Genomic DNA, 21115 nt, shown 5'->3' with positions numbered 1-21115 from the left:
TGAAGAAATCCCAATGTTCGGGCAGTTGCCATATCTCAAGTCTCACATGTTGAATGGACTGAGCAATGTGAAGTCCATAAGTTCTTCCGTCTATGGATTAGTGAATGAGGAGACACGTATCGTTTTTCCAGCTCTAGAAAGTCTCGAGTTGGATGAAATGCCTAACCTGGTAGAGTGGGCAGATGTAGAATTAGGAGGTGCAAGTGACGTCAAGGTATTTCCTCACCTCCGATACTTGAGGGTCGACAATTGCAAGCAATTGATGAGTTTTCCAAACCATTCCTCTAGCTACATGCATCAAAGAATTGTTTATTAGCAAGATTGAGAGCTACAAGGCTTTAGCAAACATATTTCAGACGAAATACGTTGCTAACATATGTTCATTTAGAAGGAATAGATGATATGGAACGTGTCCCAGATTGGTTATTCTATAATAATCAGTCTCTCGAAATTGTTTATATTTAGCTGCTCTAATGTGAGAGAATTGCCCGATGGTCTAGGCACCCTCAGTTCTTTAAAGGGGTTGACGATAGACGGTTGTCCTGAGTCTGGAACGGATAGGAGATAGCAGTGGAGAACAATCACAACCACAACCACAACCACAAGGATCACTTTGCTATCTGGTGATTCGTGAATGCAATGCATTGGTATATTTTCCATGTGAAATGTTACAATCGTCGTTAGATCAACTGGTGTTGAAGAATCTAAGTAGCCTACAGAATCTACCCTAAATTGCCTTGTCTTACAAACTTGACAATTACTGGTGTTCCGCAATTTATGGCCACTAGTGTTGAGGTTCCGACATTTCGCAACTTGGCAGCATTAAGAATAGATGCTAGTATGGAGGGCTCAATGGAGACTGTTGATGCCATATTGCAAGGATGCAACTCACACTCCCTTACTAATTTAGTACTCAAGGGGATGGAAGGTTGGGGAAATCTGCCGGAATCAATCCAACATCTCATTGCTCTTGCTAACTTGAAGTTGGATAATATTGGAATGGAAGAGTTACCTGAATGGTTGGGTAACCTCTCATCTCTATCGATGCTAGAGATATGGAATTGCAACAACTTAAGGCGTCTACCCTCTATGGATGCAATGTGCCGCCTCACTGATTTATGTGTGTTAGAAATTGAGGGCTACCCAAATATTTGTATTGAAGAAGTAAGTGATGCAGCTGATTCTCAAGGCAAACATTTCACATATCACCTCCATCTGGATTAATGGCTCTGATCCCAGAGCTGGTAACTATTACTTTCCCTTTGGATCATTTTATAGAACCAATTGTGTGCATTTTTGCCCTGTGTTCACAAAAAAGTATGAACTTGTTTTGATTATATTCAGTCTTTTATTAGTATGTTGAGTAATGATGTCACAATTTGCAGTCGTTGATCCAAGTTTATCTACACTAAAGTTTTCGTGTTTTATACAGATGATTGTGAAGAAAAGAGCAGATTGAGAAAATATTTGAGTTCGGGTGCTTCTAAAGAGTGAACAGTTATGTGAAGTAAGAGTGAGATGACAGAAGTGCTCAAAGATTTTGCTAAATTACAGGTAAGCTTTAGGGTTGAAGAGAATGCGTATATACCAATTTATTTCAGACAGACTATGTTTTGCTACATACATGGGGGGATAGCATAAGGCTTTGGTGGGGCATTTGCCCCTCATATTTTCTCACAGCCATATATATTATCAATCATAAATTTTATTTCTTTTAATCTTTCACTAAATGCACCTCCTCCAATTCTTAAAATTCCTTCATGTCTATACATTTGCCCCTGTGCATATAAATTCTTGGCTCTGCCTTGCCTAGATATTATTCCATCATGTTTTATTTCATTTGGGGATAGAGGTGGATGAGGATGTGAGGAGGGAGAAGGTGGAGGAAGTTGTGAGGGAGGTGATGGAAGGAGAGAGGGGGAAGGTTATAAAGGGGAATGCTTTGGAATAGAAGAGGAAAGGGGATGTGGCTACGAGAGTTGGTGGTGAATCTTATAATGATTTTGATACAAGCTAAGTGAATGATATTCTTAGTTACAACAAGGAAGTGCAAAAAATTATTAGTTGATGATTTATTTTGAGCACTAATGTGGTGTGCATGTGAGTGGAATCGAATAATTAAATTGTGTGTGGAATAAAAAGTCGTGTTGTATTTGTATATGTAAATCTAAGTCTAATTAAAGTAATTGTGTGGTGAGTATATGTGTATCTTTTGTCACTTTGTTTCTCATTCTTTTGTGGACTCTCTCATATTCTAATCTTAACTAAATAGATTTCTGTTATAAAATGTGGTACTATCAGTTTGATGTTACACTTGTTTTACCTTTTTGCAGTAAAATAAAATTTCAAGTGAGATAAGTTTCTCTCTATTAGTGAATAACAAGATCTCGAAGATTGTTATGCAAATAACATTCTGTACAAAGTTGATTATGCAATACATGGTTCTATTAGAAAATGTGAGTTTTTTTTAAAAACCAATTTGATTTAACCTTGAGGATTGGAAGGATTATTTAATATACAAAAAAATGTCTGAGCCCGGGTTCGAACCGGGGACCTCTAGTGTGTGAGACTAGCGTGATAACCGACTACACCACCCAGACTAATTGACATTGGCGTTGTTCTATCCACCAAAGTACTGAGTAAGCTCTTCAAGATTCATCAATCATAGATTCACAATTAAGTTGAAAGCTCATCTTCCGTGCTAGGAGCGTCCTCTAAGGTGGTGTTTGGTTTCCAAGATAAAATAATAACAAGATGCAATTTAGGATTGAGTTTTAAGATTATTTTAGTCATAGGGAGTTAGCTATGACTAATTATCCCATGATTATCCATCTAGGATTGAGTTATGGGGTTGAATCTCATGAATTAAACACACTACAAATTTAATCTCGGATACAATTTTGCAAACTGAACACCCTAATAATCTTATTTGGTTTCAACACAAGTTTTAAGAAAAAAGTGGGTTGAATAAGTTTATGGAATATGAGTTTCACTTATATAATAAAATTTGAGTAGAATAATTTGGTGGAATGTAAAACCCTACTTACTATTTGTGATAAAGTGAAATAGGACCTTTAATAGTGAATGGACGAAAATAATAATCTTAATGAAAAACGAAAGAAGTTTCATATATTACTAATATATCAGAGACAAAACATAAAATTGAAACGTAAACATTTTACTCATAGCCTACATATTCTGCTTCTATACATGCTATTTCGAGGATTGTGGTAAGGATTTACAACCACTCTTAAAAATGCTACAAATACACTTGCCTCTCTCTCTAGTCAACCTTTCTCCTCTTTCCATACATGCATTTGGTGCATCTCTTATAAATAAAAGTTTTTCATTTAAATTTTTTTGAATAAAATATTACTTTTGCACATTATTTTACTTACAATTACAATTTACTTCCTGACCTCCAATTAATTCGCACCAATTTTTTTTTTTCATTGATCCTCAATTAATTGATATCCTTACTTAGTACTTTGGACTGACAAATTTTGGCACGACACGAATCCGCACGATAAGGACACGAAAACACCGTGTCATGTTCGTGTCGTGTTCGTGTTACACGTTAAGAAATAATATTAATATATTATTATTTTATTATTTATTTTAAAATTTTAAAATTTTAAAATTAAAATTTAAAATTTAATATAAGAAATAATATTTATATATTATAATAATATTATTATAGTGTCATTATTGTGTCGTGTCATATATTTGTTGTTATCGTGTCGTGTTGACCCAAAGTGGTTCGTGTCGCTAATGGGTTCGTGTCGTGTTCATGATTGAGAGTAACGGATTGCGTTCGTGTTTGTTGTTATCGTGTTGTGTCGTTATCGTGTCGACACGATAAAACGAGTCACCCCTATTTGTACTCCATCCGTCTCGCATTAGGAGTCTCATCTGTGTTCAACACTGGATTTAAAAAATACTCAATTCGTCCCCAAAAATAGACAAATTTATATATGACACGAGTTTTAACATACAATTGGTAAAGTAAGAGAGATGGATAAAAGTAAGAAAGAGAGAGGAAAAAGGTAGTGAAAGTAGTGTGAGTGGATTGTGGGTTTTATTGTTGTGTAATTGGTTAAAAACGTTCCATATATAGACTTTGTCTAATTTTGGAGGACGACCTAAAATGATAAAACAAGTCTATTTTTTTTAGATGAATAGAGTATAAAAGAAGGTGGATGGAAAAAAATAGTGAATGTGAGACTCATTTTATAGTATTAGTTTTATAATAAAATGTGAGTGAAATGAGTTAATGGAATATGAGGTCTACCTTCTATTTATAGTAAAAAGTAACTGGGACTTCTAATGGCAGACTAAGGGAGTATTGATTTTGGTAATAGACCTTACATTTCACTAACTCTTTTCACTCACATTTTATTATAAAATTAATATATAAAAGTAGGATTCGCGTTTCACTAACTTTTTCCATTACATTTCTTAAAATCCGTATCAAGTTAAATAGTGTCAATTAATGAGGGACGTTAGGAGTATATCACTGTAACTAAATTAAATTTACATTACTAATAATGTGGATAACTTAATCCACTAACACTACATTATCATTTTCTTTTCTTCTCAATTATTTTATTAATTTTGCATAAAATCTTTTTAATTTTAAAAGTTTTTGAGTACTAATAACCCTAATACTTCCTAAAATTAAAAACTTTTGAAATTGAAAGAATTTTTAACAAAATTATTATCAAAAAACATAGCAAGAAAAAAAAATATTAGTAAAAAATGATACCACTAAATTTTTTAAAATGCTTTTAGAAAATAGTCAATGAAACAAAAATTTACTTTAAAAAAATGAAAGAAGTGGAGTATTTTTTGTATTTTAAAATAAGTGTCAAACTTCAAAATCAAAGAAGGAAAAAAATGGAAAGTAGGACCCGCACAGACACCGGCAGTCAACAAGCAAGTTCATTTTCATTTTCTCGATTTACGCGAGTCGTAGTGCTTTTGCGTATAATAATTGCATAGAGATAGGAGTGGAAGAGGAGGGGCCGAGCTAGACGAAAGGAAAGACCTTTCACACACACCACGCATTTACAGTTAGTTAAAAATACCCATCACAGCAAAAGACCATTTTCGGAAGCTTCCCTTTTCTGCTTCAGATTTGCTCCAAACAGAAGTACGCAACACTTCACTACTTTCAAGCCAAAATCAGACCCGTTTCTGGCCCTTCACTTAGGTGCCTTTTCTTGATTTTATCCTTACCTTTTTTTAATTGGCGAAGTTGTTGTTTAATTTATGAACATGTATGAAACTCTCTTCTTTGATTTTTTGTTGGATTTGGAATTCGTGATTTTTGGTTCACGCCCTTCAATTCTTTTATCTGCTTTGTCGTAAAGATTGGATCTTTTTATTGAATTTCTTGATTGGCTCCATAGGGAAACTTAATTAATAGAATCTGTTCATTTATTTCTGAAGCAGCTGGACGGTTGGATTATTAATTACTATGAATTTATGTTAAATATTTGGAGGGAAACACTGATGGTGCTGTTCAGTTTTATGTTTTTGTGGTTTGTTTTCTGCAGATTGAATGTTTGTGAATCTTTATTAGTAGTATTTTCTTTTTTTTACTGTTTATTTTGTTTGTCTTTATTTAAATTTGGAGAGATTTGCTTTCTTGTGGCAAATAATTAAACTAGAATAGACTGACAATGCCTGAATTCAAATCATTGAAATGAAATAGATAAATACAGTTAGATGCAAGAGATCTACCCTTATGATGAGGATTGGGGACTGAAATTCCGAGCTACTAAAAGAGGAGAATTGAGCAGAGATTTTTGCCTTTTAACATTACAAAGCTTCTGTTTTTGGGATTTGGTCACCGGATTATATTTCGTCCAGAAAGAACTTTGGGTTATTGCTTACAAATAATGTCCTATTTGTTCATGTATTTTGTGCTATTAACTTTTACAGATTGTTTCTTAAGCATTGTCATATATAGTCATGCACGCGTCAGCAAAAGGTTCTGATGTTGGCTTTGCTGATGGGAAATTGATAGGGTTCTCCTTTTCTTGATGATCATCCACAGAGAGTAGACGCTATAATATGTTTCACTGGCTGTGTACGCGTGAATTGATATGATATGGAGATGGTCCTGCTCATTGCAGTCCTGGTGTTCTCATGTTTAACTGCTTTTGTATCTCCTGATGCACAAGGTAGTGTTCTTTTTCATTTAGAATCTTCTGAATTGTGGCTCGTGTATGCTTTATTTTTCTCAGAAGATACAAGTTTTGACTATGTCTGAATTTCTGAAATGCGACAAGAAGTAAATTTTAATAGGTCAAAGTTGGTTTAGAAATCTGGTAGGAATTTCTTTACATACATGAAGTTTGATACTTTGTAGTTCTACTTTAGATATGTTCTTCGATTGACAAAATAATGTTGGCGACAAATTGAAACTGCATTATAGTGGTTGGTAATGCTAAATAGGCTGCAATATACTGAATACTTGCATTTACATATTCCTGTACGTGAATGTTCTGAAAGCTGTTTCGAATATATTTGTTAATGCTTCGTGTGAAGTGGCACCATGGGAATTGTTTTGAATTTTCTTGTTAATGCTTCGTGTTTTGACCATCTTAAAACTTGCAATCGTGTAATATGAATTGGTTGTAACTTTTTCCCTCTATTTTTTTATATAATGTAGTTGTCTACGTTAAATACTTGTATCTTTTCCGGTCGTTTCTTTGTTGGATATCATGCCTCAGAACTATTAGCATTATCAATTACTCATTATACATTGGATTAGTTAAAGTTCATAACAACAACTTTATTCCCTTTTATTATTCTCTCTGTCGAACGGTAAACATTTTGCTACGATTCAGCTTGCCACGGTTAAAAGAGGGGTTAACATATATTTTTTTTTTGGATTCTTCAGGAGATGCATTGTTTGCTTTGAGGACTTCACTCAAAGCTTCAAGCAATCAGCTTACCGATTGGAATCAGAATCAAGTTAACCCGTGCACATGGTCCAAAGTTATATGCGACAGTACTAACAATGTGACAACCGTGTATGATACCTGCTTATCCCAAGACTTTGTTGTTTTGAGTTTAATTTACTTATTAAATGATGAATATTTTCCAGTTGAACTTTGTGTATTTCATTTTGGTTACAATCTCACATGATCACCTTTTGACAGGACATTGTCTAATATGGGATTTACTGGAACCTTATCACCTCAAATTGGGAATTTGAAGGCACTGAATACACTGTATGTTTCAAACAAATCTTTATCATTGATTGATTTTCTTATATTACAAGAGAACGTATTTATATGGTTGTGTACTCCTTGCAGCCAATTACAAGGAAATGGCATAACTGGTATGATACCTGAAGAGTTGGGAAATTTGTCGAGCTTGACAATGTTGGATCTCGAAAATAATAACTTAACTGGAGAAATACCGTCTTCCCTAGGCAATCTCAGGAGGCTCACATTTTTGTAAGCAAGCATTAAGGATTTTTATCTTTGTCTTTTCTTCTTCATTTTATACTGTCGATTGTAAGACACGTTCATTTGCTGGACAGGATTTTAAATCAAAACAATCTCTCCGGACCAGTTCCCGAATCACTTTCAAGTCTTTCAAACTTGGTTAACCTGTAAGCGACTTTTCTTTTGGTGTATTTTTGGGGTTACATAATATGATGTTCGACGTCATTGAATTGTATTTACATGGCTTGATGAAGTTTCGTTTTGCAGACAACTTGCTTCTAACAGTCTGAGTGGTAAAATCCCAGAGCAGTTATTTAAGATCTCCAAGTATAAGTATGGGTCGTTGCTCATTTACTTATGTGTATTATTTAATTTACAGCATTATTTCCATTGATTTAAGCGTAAGTTACTTATTTCAGTTTTACAGGCAATCAATTAAACTGTGGTATCAATTTTCCCCATAGTTGTGCCTCCGAGAATGGAGGTATGTATGCATTGTATGATCGTGGAGAAAATTTTGTGTTGCGTCTGTACTTAGAGTTGTTCAAATTTGTAAAAGGGTGTCTTGTCTTTGGTAGTAAGTTGTTCATTCCATATTTACAGGCCGTTCAAGTAAATCAAAGACTGGCATGATAATCGGGATCGTTGCTGCCCTTGTTGCTATTATTGTTCTTGGAGGTTTACTGCTTTTATTCTTGTGGAAGGGTAGGCATAAAGGCTACAGACGTGAAGTTTTTGTCGACGTTGCAGGTTGGTTACGGTTATGGTGGGATTTAACCATTGTTACTGTCCCTATGGCTGCTGAAATTTTGTGTTTCTCGTGTACAGGTGAAGTTGATCGGAGAATTGAGTTTGGCCAACTGAAGAGATTTGCGTGGAGAGAGTTGCAGATTGCTACAGACAGTTTCAGCGAGAAAAACGTGCTGGGACAGGGTGGTTTTGGAAAAGTTTACAAAGGCGTCCTTCCTGATAACACCAAGGTTGCTGTCAAAAGGTTAACTGATTTTGAGAGTCCCGGTGGGGATACGGCATTCCAGCGCGAAGTCGAGATGATCAGTGTGGCCGTTCACAGAAATCTTCTCCGACTCATTGGCTTCTGCACAACGCCAACTGAACGCCTGCTGGTTTACCCTTTTATGCAAAACTTGAGTGTTGCCTCTCGTCTTCGAGGTATTACTCTATGAGGCACACTCCTTGAATTTGTCTTAATTAAATCCAAATTCTAATTAATAAACCCTAAGTAGGGATTAACAAGTCCTAATTGGGGATTGATAAACCTTAATTTGGATTGATTAACCATAAATAGGGTCGAAGCACCGTACATCTGGATGTACACTAGTTTTTGTGCTCTGTCCGTATGTGATGTTTTTTTTGGTATTTGTCCCTCGATTGGTGTTTCAAAGCTGATGTTTTTGTCGGATATTTAAAAGAGCTTAAACCCGGGGACCCCGTTTTGGACTGGCCAAGCAGAAAGAGGGTGGCACTGGGCACAGCGCGTGGGCTAGAGTACTTGCACGAGCATTGCAATCCGAAAATCATCCACCGAGATGTAAAAGCTGCAAATGTTTTGCTCGACGAACATTTTGAGGCCGTTGTTGGTGACTTCGGGTTGGCAAAGCTTGTTGATGTGAGGAAAACCAATGTCACGACACAGGTTCGTGGGACGATGGGCCACATAGCTCCTGAATACCTGTCCACCGGAAAATCATCGGAGAAGACTGACGTGTTTGGATACGGCATCCTGCTTCTAGAGATCGTCACGGGGCAACGAGCTATAGATTTCTCCCGCTTGGAAGAAGAAGATGATGTCTTACTGCTTGACCATGTAAGTTAAGTTGTCAACGTGTGATGTTTCTTCGTGTTCAAAATAAGATGTGTTACTGATAGTTAACTCTCAATCGTGTCGAAGGTCAAGAAACTGCAACGGGAGAAACGACTGGATGCCATTGTGGATCAGAACCTGAGTAGAAACTACAACATTCAAGAAGTTGAGATGATGATCCAGGTGGCGCTACTGTGCACTCAGGGCTCACCAGAGGACCGGCCAGCAATGTCAGAAGTCGTCCGTATGCTGGAAGGGGAAGGGCTTGCTGAGAGATGGGAGGAGTGGCAGCACGTGGAGGTCACGAGGAGGCAAGAACACGAGAGGCTGCAGAGAAGGTTCGACTGGGGGGAGGATTCGATCTACAACCAGAATGCCATTGAGCTCTCTGGGGGACGATAAGGTAAAACCCGCACGAACGAGTTATGTGCATTCGTATTTCTACCTCTTCTTGTTGGCCTGTTCGGTGTCGCGTTTATCTGCCTTTGTTTTCGTTGTATTGCACATTTCGGCCAGGTTTGGTTCGACTATTGTTTTGTTGGCGCAGAATAGCAGAGTTGGAAGTGAATCGTTAGAAAGGAGAAGTCATATATACCACATTTAATGTGTTTTGTTTGCTTTGCTTCAATTGAAATGAAATATTCTGTTTTCAGTTATATTATACAGAAGTCATGATATTGCAATATATTTAATTATTATTATTCTAGTCGTTTTTCTGTAATTCTCAGTTTCAATGTTGGAAAAATATTGGTTTTGAGGTTGTATGATTTTGATTAATTTGAAATTGGTTTTGAGGTCTTAGGGTTTTAAGTAATTAGGTGATTGTATATTATAATTCTATGTGAATAAAATGGTTTGTAGCATTTTTCTCAAAACTAATTCTTCTTCGGTGAGAAATGATATGTCAAAGCCCATAAAATGGTTTGGCCGAGATTCTTGTCATTTGTTTTGCTTAGCAGTGGCCTAATATCACAATATTCCTAATCAATCAATATCACATTTTTTTTTTAATTTATTTCACAAAAGATGTCACATCTTTTTTAAGTAAAATTCTCTCGCACAATATTATAAATATATACTCCCTCCGTCCCGCTTTAGCAGTCCCATTGACTTTTTTGCACTCGTTTTGTAAAAATGATAATAAATAGTTAAAGTGGAGAAATAATAAAGTAAAAAAGAGAATAATGTAGATAAGATTCTTCTCTACATTATTCTTTTTTTATTTTATTATTTCTCCACTTTAACTATTTATTATCATTTTTATAAAACGAGTGCAGAAAAGTCAATGAGACTGCTAAAGTGAGACAGAGGGAGTACTATTTTTCTATCCACTTAACACAAAATCCCGTGCTACTTCTTAAGTGTGAAATCTATTATAGGATTGAAGGAGTACTTAAAAGGATTAGAGTGACATTCAGTATAAAAGAAACTAATAAATGGTTAATTGTAACTCAATTAGTAAGATGCTTCTTCTGCCTCCAATAGATCAGGTTAAGACTGATTACAAGAACAATTATTGATTCTGTGTATAAAACAAAATAAAGAAAGTAGTATGCCACATAAATGATTGAGATGGTTGACTTATTTTGAGCAAGGGCCAAGGAGGACTAGAATTTTGAAATCGTATCCACGTTTATTATAGTATCTCTTCAATTTTAATGTTACTCCCTCGAGTCCGCGAAATATGGTTCACATTTGACACGGCAATGTAAAGAAAAATGGTGAAAAAAGTTAGTGGAATGTGAGTCTCATATTTTTATTAGTTTAATAATAGAATATGCGTGTAATGAATTAGTGGAAAGTATGATCTATTTACTAAAAATAGAAAGAAAAAAAAAAAAAAAAAAAACCAACAAACAAAGTGGACAACGTATCGTGGATGGACCGAAGTAGCAAAAGTGGGCAACGTTTCACAGACGAAGGGAGTATGTAACTTATTTGGCTTCTTCATTGTTGAGGCCATTTAGAACGTTCTTCTCTTGATCAAAATTAATGCACTAAACAGTTTTTGGATGGTTACCAAGTTTCTTGATCTTAGTGGGATCCTTAACCACGCCACTGTCAATGAGTCAGCCAGCTCATTCTTCAACAGGCACGCAGTCGCGGTCACAGTCCTAGTATGAGAACTTTTGTAAAGAGGCAATACCATGGTATAAGATGTATTAAGAAAGTGAAATGAAAATGATCATAACGAAAAATTTAGAAAAATTTGCAGAAGTTGACAGGTGAAAGAGATAGGGGAAAAATAGGAAAATGAGAAAGATAAAAGAGGCTCAATTCTGTCATACTAGTTTAAAATAGAGAAAGAAGAAAAAAAATTGAAAGAAAAGAAAAGAAAAGAAAAGAAAAGAAAAGAATTTTATAATTGTTAAACAAAGTTTTATTGCATCAGCCACAAGAGTGGATTAGGTGGCGACTGAGTCTCTAGTTTCTCATGATTATAATCCTATTTTTTTAACACGAATTATCATGTACTAGACTTACTATTGATGCACAATTAAAAGATCTCACAAAGTTGTTTCGGTCTTCATGAAATTCAATTAAAAATACATTCGCCCTATGCATGTTTAAACATGCATTCGGATGCGTGTTTCTTGACTATGCATATAGGCCGAATGCTTTGTCACTTGTTTTGTAAATATTAAAAAGGTTCTCATATTGGGAGTGGGAACCTACATTCCATTTTTAAGAATTTTGAAAATTTATTTAATGGCCCTTAGATTGACAAGTACGAAATATTTATGAACATGAATTCTAATTTCACGGACTGTTCTATAAAATGATGTGATTTCATCGTTACTCCGCGGTTAATTAAAAATACAAAATAGTTAAAAGAATGTCTAACTATAATGCTTTTCAGTTTGACTTAAATTATAAAAAAGACTTAAGTTAAAATTAATGCCTAAAGTATTTAAAATTAATTAATTAATCAACGCAAGTAGCCTGCAAATTAGACACATGACAAAACTTGGTATAACTTGCTAGTGTAATTCAAATTAAAAAAAATTTAGCTTCAAAATTATCACTCAACCACTAGCACTAGACCATCCCTATAAGGGGAAATAGAGAAAACTTGAACACAAATGATTTCACACTTTTATAGCATATAAGCAGGTAATATACATGTATTTAGTTTACATTTTGGTTTGACAAGAAATGTCTTTGGCTTTTAATCAAACTTGAATTTATTTTTTCCACAACACTTAGAAAAATAGATCAACTTTAAGAACTAACTCAACACATTAGCCCACGTCAATGTTTCCACTCTAATCCATCCGGTTACTACAAGCAACCGTATAATATTTCCAATGATTCTAGAACATTAATTTAATGAAACTAATCAACTGGTTTGGTAATTTTATAGTTGGAGGTTTTTCATTTCAATAGTCAATCCCTTGTTAGAAAAGTTTCGAAGTTCACCTACTCACCAAGGAAATATGCAGTCATTGGATTTCTTAGTAGATTGTTACTTTTTCTTTATGAAATATGGATAGTTTTATATGTGAAGTATTATCTAGGTCCTAAGTTGTTCAAACGTCCTTGCTTTTATACATGTAATTCATTAAATCCTTTGTTCATGCACTAAGCAATATGACTAGGTTAATTGTCCAAAACATTCATTGATTTTGATTTGTACTACTTAGTGAAGTATACACATTGAAGATATTCAGCCAACTAGAGAAACATCGTGTTGTGAATTTTTATCTCGAAAAATCAAGTTGATAATTTTTTGGATTTTCGAAAAAATTTCGGGACATTTTTTCAGGTTGACGAAAAATTTGAGCTTATTTATTTTTGCTAAGAATCAAGAAGTGAGAGCATCATCAAAATTTTGTATTATGTATATCTGAAATTTAAATCGAATAAAAATATGATCATTCTGGTATTTGCCACTGAAATGCATGGTTAAACAAAACCTTCTTTATTGATTGAACTCAAAACTATTTTCGGTTCAGAAATTAATCAATTCGAACACAATTGGTTTAATGTTATTGTTTTCACATATTCACAAAAATAAAAATTTATGTAAATAACTCGATGACATTAATATATACTCGTCTACGGCATATTTTTGACCCAGAGCGGGGAATATCGTACTAATGTGCGGTCAGTGATCTTAACTAGTGGTATCAAAGCCCAGGTGGCTCTGGGTGGGGCCTGGATGAGCTCCGGTTAGGGTCGGGCCTTGAAAGACTCGAGTTAGAATCGGGCCCAGGATGACTGAGGAGCCAGGGCTGGAACGACCATGTTCGCATCGACAGCGTTCTCGATGTGATCTCAGTTTAAGAAGAGGTTTTTTGGGTTGCAACCCCATAGACATCGGAGAATGGACGGTAGTTGTATATAATTGTTATCCAAACTCAATTAGTTTAAGGTCTTTTGGGAGTGACCCCAAAACATATTCGGGCTTGACCTAAGGCGAACAATATCAAACTGATATGCAGACTACGATCCTAACAAACTCTACTGGGAATACTTAATTAATTCATGTACTTATCAAATTATGTGTTAATTTCAATTAAGACGTGCATAACACGTAGTCAGTGGTGGAGCCAGAATTTTAACAATGGAGGGCCTAAAATGCCATTAAAATTTGTTGAGTGTGTTCAGTGCTAACGACACAGAAACAACTCGAACGTGAGCAATATAAAAAGTCACGCGTAAGAAATGGATAATGATAAAATTAATTAGTGAATAGATTTTTGAGAGCATAACACATATTTATACAAATATTTATTATCTACAATTATATATTTTTTATATAAAGAGCATCACATTAATATTGATTTTATTAATATTATATAGTAATATTTTATAATATTTATGAAATCAAAGAATTATTTTATAATCTTAAATTATAAAAATCATTCTTTTATGATTATAATTTATAATAATTTATTTAGAAAATTACTAGTGAAAATAATGAATAAAAGAAAATGTGAGAAAATCCATAAAATATAAATGAGTATGAGAAAACTAACAAAAATTACTAATTTGATAAAATAAAAATTTCACATATGTATTATGTATATAGCTTTAAAATCAAATTTACTAATATTTATTATATATTTATAATCGAAAGTAAATATTATTTATACAAAATTACTACCTATAAACCTACTAAAACATAAATAAATAGTATAAAATAGAAGAAATAGATTCTAAAATTTCAAAAAAAAAAAGCCCCAAGTGGGACTCGAACTAGGTACCTCACGTCCAGAATTCTACCCAACTGTAGACCTGTCCAAGGTTTTTCGAACCGGCGGTTAAAACCGAAACCGTGAGAATTTACTCGAACTAAAACCGTCGATTTTTGAACCGTGGTTCGGTTCAAGTTCAAAATTTTTCGAACCGAAATCGTCGGTTCTGGGCGATACCAAACAGAAACCGCGAAAACCGTCGAAAAACCGTAAAACCAAGCCGGAATTAAAAAAAACCGGCAGTTCGAAACCGTAAAAAATCGTAAAAAAATTGCCGGAAAACCGTTGGTCCGGAACTGAAACCGAAACCGGCGGTTTTGGAAGCGAAACCGTAACCAGGAAACACCCTCGTAGTTTGGTTCCGGTTCGGCAATTTTTAAAACCAGAACCGACTGTTCCGAACTGTAACTGCCGGTTTCTGAACCGTGGGCACCTCTACCCAACTACACTAGCATTCCACGTTTGTAATGTTACTTACATATATTATACATACTCAATAATCAAATAGGTGAGGGGCCCAAGGGCCCCCTTGGCCCCACCGTGCTTCCGCCCCTGCACGTAGTACTTCACATTATCTGGGAGTATACCTAGTAGTTAGCTAGCTAGATCATCTACTTTTAACCAGTATTTTATTTTGCCTACGTATCTACTTCTAGTTTGTACTCCAATATTACGTTCACCCTCCGTTCCGCTTAAGATGACACGTTTTTCTTCTTAGTTTGTTTCAACTAAGATGACACATTTCCTTTTATGAAAATTTTCTTTCTTCAATTAATACACTCAACCATTTTTCCGACTCCTATTAAAATATTCATCTTTCTTTCTCTCTCTATTTTAATACTTTCACCTACCTTTTCTTTCTCCAATTAAACACTTTAATCAATAACTTCTAAAATCTCGTGTCGGCTAAGGAATGTGTCATCTTAGCTGGGACGGAGAGAGTATATAATAAAGTAGCCAAATAAACACATGAGAGTTTAAATGGAGTATATAGGAGATGAAATGATAAGTTTCGCTTTGGTGAAATTCTAACTTTTCTTCTTTGATGATAAAACACAACTTAACATTTTCTCTTCATCATCCAATTAACTGAAGTCGCTATAATAAACGGGGAACTAATGTTAATCCAAAAAAATATAAGCACGTGAAAGAACATTATTTGCATGATGAATTTTAAATCAAGAAGACCATATAAATAGGGAGTACTATATCTTTTCAACCTTCTATTCTTAGTTACCTTCCACACAAATTGAGGCGGTTTGTCGAGTGAGTATTCATTATATCTTGCCAACTAGTATAATTCTTGCCAACTGGTTCAATAGCCCATCACTGTAGCTAGTGACATCGGTGATTGAATAGTTGACTCACATGCATTTATCCATATAACTAATCATATCAATTATTGTATTATTATATCATAGGATCAAGACACTATGTGCATTCCCCCCATATCGAAAACTGTCTTAATTATAAAAACTAGGTTCTAAATTTTATCTCAAAATAGAAGCAAAAATTAGATGAGAAGCTATACATGTAGCTACTATTCAACCCAAGCAATATCCCACCTGCCCTTTTGAAACTTTGAGATAAACAATTCTAGTTAAATAAGTATACTTGAGATGTATCATTTTTGCACGGTATAGATTACATTTGATACGTGACATAATATATTTTCTCTAAAATCTAGTGAAAACAAAGTGACATTTTCTTATATAGAGTAAATTCATCCATTTTAATTTGTTTAAGGTGTGAATTTCTTGAGTGCCACGTTCCCATATATGAGACTATAACACTGTCGCACTCTTAATCTAAAATTGGACTATTAAAAATCTCCCTAGTATACGTTTCGTTGTTTGTTGATTCGTACTACTCCCTCCGTCCCGCTTAAGATGACACGTTTTCCTTTTTAATCTGTCCCAACTAAGATGACATATTTCCTTTTTTGGTAACTTTCTCTCTCCAATTAATACACTCAACCACTTTTTCTCACTCCTATTAAAATATTCATCTTTCTTTATCTCTCTACTTTAATACTTTCACCCACCTTCTCTCTCTCCAATTAAACACTTTAACTAATAACTCCTAAAATCCCGTGCCGGCTAAGCAATGTGTCATCTTAGCCGGGACGGAGGGAGTAATAAATTACTTTTGCAATTTTCATTTTAAGTCATTAACTTGGGATTCATTTTTTAATGTAAATAAATTAGTATTTTAAATATATTAATTATTGAGAGATCACTTAATAAGAACACGTTTAATTAATTCTATATAGTATTAAATAAATATCCTAATTGTACATAAAATAGAAATAACGTAAAAAGTTTAGAACGAGCTAAATGAAATAGAACAATGCAAGTGAAATGAGACAGAGGGAGTACAAATTTAACTACGTTGAGGTGATTTGTACTATGTCAGTCGACCAATTTGAACATTGTTTGATTAAGTAATCTATCAAATACTATATAGGTGATCAATTGAGATTTTTTATGCTAATTGAGAAATGAGATGCAATATCAGTCACTCATTTTTATTAAATGAATGGTCCAGATTTTTCCACATGGAAAATATCTTTAGATTAATTAATTATGAAATGGCAGAATGGTAATATTAGGTACATTTTATTCAATATTTTTTTTAATTTTTAATTTTAGTTTTTTTTATTAATTTTTTCAAATTTTTTAAAAAAAAATTAAATTTTTTTTTATTTTTTTAAATTTTTTTAAAACTTTTCTTAAAATTTAAAATTTTCAACTACATATACAATTCATGTCAACTACATATACAATTCATGTCAACTATGTGTACAATTCATGTCAATTACATGCATATAATGTCAATTACATATACAATTCATGCCAACTACACACATATAATGTCAACTATGTGTACAATCCATGTTAACTACATATACAATTCATGTTAACAACACACATATAATGTCAACTATGTGTGCAATCCATGTCAACTACATATACAATTCATGTCAACTACACAATATAATGCCAACTACATGTACAATTCATGTAAATGAGTATTTATTTAATAAAGTTGTTGACATTTGTTGTGTAGTTGACAAAAAAAAAATTTAAAAAAATTTAAAAAAATAAAATAAAATTTAAAAAATAATAAAATTAAATAAATTAAAATTAAAAAAAAAAGTATTTATTGAATAAAGTTGTTGACATTTGATGTGCAGGCTATTGACGATAATACCCCTAGTTGACATAAATTACATGCTGTTGACATTTCACAAATATTTTGGATGAGTGGCTGAGATTGCGTCCCAATTCTCAATTAGGTTCAAAAAGCTCAACCCAACAAAATCCTATAGTATATACTATAATTCAACTTCATAAATTTGTTGCATACACCATCAAATTCATAAATCAAACGAAAAAAAGGGTAATTTGTTAGTAAATTCCTAAATTTTCACTAAATTCTGGTTTGTATGAACTTTAAAATTCTTTATAAATTATCAAACTATTAATTTTTCTGATTTTGCAATTAAATTATTGATTTCTTCTTATATTGCAATCAATCAAGATTTCGATACTAACATAGAACTTAATGAATACTTATGTGGCACTATCAGATGTGAACCAAAATGATGTCACATTTTAGGTAGCAAAACAATATCATATAAGCAAAACTAAATAATTAATTTAATTATGATTTATTGAAGCCATATTTGAGTTGAAATTTTGATTATTGCAAAATCAGAATAAGTTAATAATTTGACCATTTATAGGCATATTTTAAAATTGATAAGCAAAATCAAAATTCAACTAAAGTTAAAAAAGTTATAGGAAAATACCTCCATAGAAAATGATTTTTTCAAAATAGACGAAGAATAACACAGTGGGGATTATGCTTTTTTTTACTTTTGTAATCCGATTATCCCAATATTATTAATTTAAGAGTGAACTTCGAAAATGGTCTCAGGACTATGGATTTATCTCGTCCATAGTTCCTGGACTTTAAAAATATTGCCAGCAATCCTTGGGCTAAGGGTTTATCTCAAAATTGGTCCTTTTGGCTTTTTTTGGTACGAAAATGCCCTTTTGGAGAGTTTTGGGGGTTTGGGCAATTTGGTCTTTTTAGACTTTTAACATTTTAAATCTGATATTATTTCAGTTATGTACTAAATTTGATATTATTTCAAAATTATCATTCTTCTTCCATTTTGTCATCCTTCACTTTGTTTTTTTATTTCAATATTAAATTTAATTTTACAAAATTAAATTTTAAATTTCAATTTTTAAATATCAATAAATTTTTTAATTAAAACTATTAATTCATGGACACTATAAATATTGATTAAAACTATTAATTTTTGTTATTTAATATAATATTCAGCTGAACTGAAGAAGTACAGAAAAATAATACTTAATCATGATGGAAAAATAAGAGCTATTCTATTTAGCTTTTGTTCGGTTGTTATAATTGCTTGTGATTAAATATTATGAAGTTGACTAAAAATTTGATCCTACTAAAAATTTTATATAGGAGTATTTTTGTTGAAATTTTCTAGTAAATTTTGATTGTTTTCAAATTAATAAACGAAAATTATATTAGTCTTACATTAGATGCATATTTATTTCAGAATAAATCGTGTTATATGATCTATTTATGATTAAAGCTATTAAATATTGATTAAAACTAAGGTGTTGTCATACCTTATTGATTAAATATTATACACTATCAAATATTGATTATGACTATAATTTTTTGTTATTTAATAGTAATTTTTATAATTAGTTGATATTGATATATAAAAATTGAAAATTTAAAATTTTATAAAATTAAATCTAATATTGAAATAAAGAAACAAAGTGAAGGATGACAAAAGGGAAGAATATTGATAATTTTGAAATATATCAGATTTAGTATATAACTGAAATAATATCATATGTAAAATGTTAAAAGTGTTAAAAAGACCAAATTGCCCAAATCCCCCAAAACCTCCAAAAGGGCATTTTCGTACCAAAAAAAAAGTCAAAATGACCAATTTCGAGATAAACCCTTAGTCCAGGGACTACTGACGATATTTTTAAAGTCTAAGGACTATGGGCGAAATAAACCCATAGTCCAGGGACCATTTTTGAAGTTTACTCTTAATCTAATGAGGTATTAAAATGATTAAATAAGGAGTTTTTAATTTCAAAATTTTACGTGCATCGCATATATACCATTCAACCAGCGGTACAAAACACGAGATTATTTTTTAAATTTTCGATATAAAGTTTAATGACTCTGGTCTCATTTTTTAACTAATCTACGTACCGCTTTACCAATATATATCTTAATGTCACCTGTGGGGTTGGAGTTTGAAAAAATGTAATCCAAGAGCTATCAACTTCACTATCCTCACTAATAGAGACATTTATTAATACTTAAACCTTCTTGTTTCTAACTACTTGGGCCCCTCTTATCATTGAGAATCCTTTGCATGTCACATTTTTGACATTTATTTATCAGTCAACTGATGCCCAACCTAGCTTAAATACTTTTATAGTACCAATTTAAATTATAAACCTAAATTTTCTATGCAATGACCAATCATTATGAAACATATATTTATACTATAAGAATGTGAAGTGGGCAGTGCAGTTGGCCTGAGGATATTTAATAGCTTCGAACGATCCAAATTGGAATATGTTGCAACTTGCAAGTAGTTTGGGATGGATGAAATTCTTCGTTCAATAATTGTCATTATTTTCTTTTTCCTGCATATTAAGTTTGGTTTTTAGAAACATAGGATTAAAATTAGGAGTGTTGAAGAAAATGCCGTTTCTGCCTTTCATGCAAGTGAAATCCTTATAATTCTACATTTACTAAATAAGGTGAGTAAATAAAAAAATTATTTTCTAAGGACATAAAAACTAACACACAATTAGTCATATGTTGGAAAATTTTAAAAATAAATTTAATTTAGGATTAATAAAATCCCTATATTGAGGATATATTATCTTATTTTTTATTTTTCTAGGATGTTGCATTTGCATCCCCTAATTTTAGTTGAGACACCAAAAATGAAGACATTTTCTGAAACGTTGATGATATATTTACAAACACAAATTAACATTTAATTGTATTAAAAATGTTTATTTTTTTTATAGTGAGTGATCGAAGAGTTGAAACTAGTTTTAAATTTATACTACTACTTCTTTCTTTTTTTTTATAAAAAAACATGCTTTAAATTCTATTAGATTTCAATTAAAAGTGTACGAGTTAAGCAGAAAATATAATTATGGAAAGAACATACTTAACTTCCCAATATTTTGACATGATTGTATTATTGTAGCTGCATTTTCATAAAGATGTATACATGCATATATTTGAATAAATTGACATCTTTAAGTAGTGACTATTCATTTGATTAAAGTAAACGCACTATATTTGCGTTGAAAATTATATCTACCTGCGCCCCTTTATTGGGGAAAGAAAATGTAGTCTCAACGCAAAATTAAAATTTAGTCAGATTTAGAGCAACCACACAACGTACTTTGCTAATAGAAAAAAGAGGAAAAAACATGAAAGTTGCAATCCTTTTCCAATCATCAAATTCTCATCTAATCCAACCTTCTAAATACTTACACACGCAACAGAACAAATAGTAAGGCAATTCG

The 21115-nt window shown here is 32.7% G+C and overlaps 1 protein-coding gene and 1 non-coding gene across 4 annotated transcripts; one reads left to right on the top strand and one right to left on the bottom strand.

Moving 5' to 3' along the window:
- Window positions 1-2526: 2526 nt before the first annotated feature.
- TRNAV-CAC (transfer RNA valine (anticodon CAC)) lies at window positions 2527-2600 on the bottom strand. The gene has a single exon. It is a non-coding gene; the product is annotated as a tRNA-Val (tRNA).
- Window positions 2601-4994: 2394 nt separating this feature from the next.
- LOC148931590 (leucine-rich repeat transmembrane protein kinase family protein) lies at window positions 4995-9991 on the top strand. Of its 3 annotated transcripts, none has more exons than XM_089064668.1 (12): window positions 4995-5212; window positions 6062-6188; window positions 6911-7043; window positions 7173-7244; window positions 7329-7472; window positions 7559-7630; window positions 7731-7796; window positions 7883-7947; window positions 8067-8213; window positions 8292-8633; window positions 8894-9288; window positions 9373-9991. In XM_089064668.1, the coding sequence occupies exons 2-12, from the start codon at window positions 6116-6118 to the stop codon at window positions 9685-9687; spliced, it is 1824 nt and encodes a 607-aa protein (XP_088920794.1). In that variant the 5' UTR covers window positions 4995-5212; window positions 6062-6115; the 3' UTR covers window positions 9688-9991. The 3 variants fall into 3 exon arrangements, with proteins under 3 accessions (XP_088920794.1, XP_088920793.1, XP_088920795.1); XM_089064667.1 differs by having other exon boundaries at window positions 6032-6188; XM_089064669.1 differs by lacking the exon at window positions 4995-5212 and adding an exon at window positions 5261-5279.
- The last annotated feature ends 11124 nt before the right edge of the window (window positions 9992-21115 follow it).

This window comes from Salvia hispanica, chromosome 2 (genome assembly GCF_029641045.1).
Source record: "Salvia hispanica isolate PSC_SH4W2 chromosome 2, Shi_PSC_v1, whole genome shotgun sequence".
Lineage (NCBI taxonomy): Eukaryota > Viridiplantae > Streptophyta > Magnoliopsida > Lamiales > Lamiaceae > Salvia > Salvia hispanica.
The sequence above is the reverse complement of the archived record's forward strand: the minus strand, read 5'-3'. Positions and strand labels throughout refer to the sequence as shown.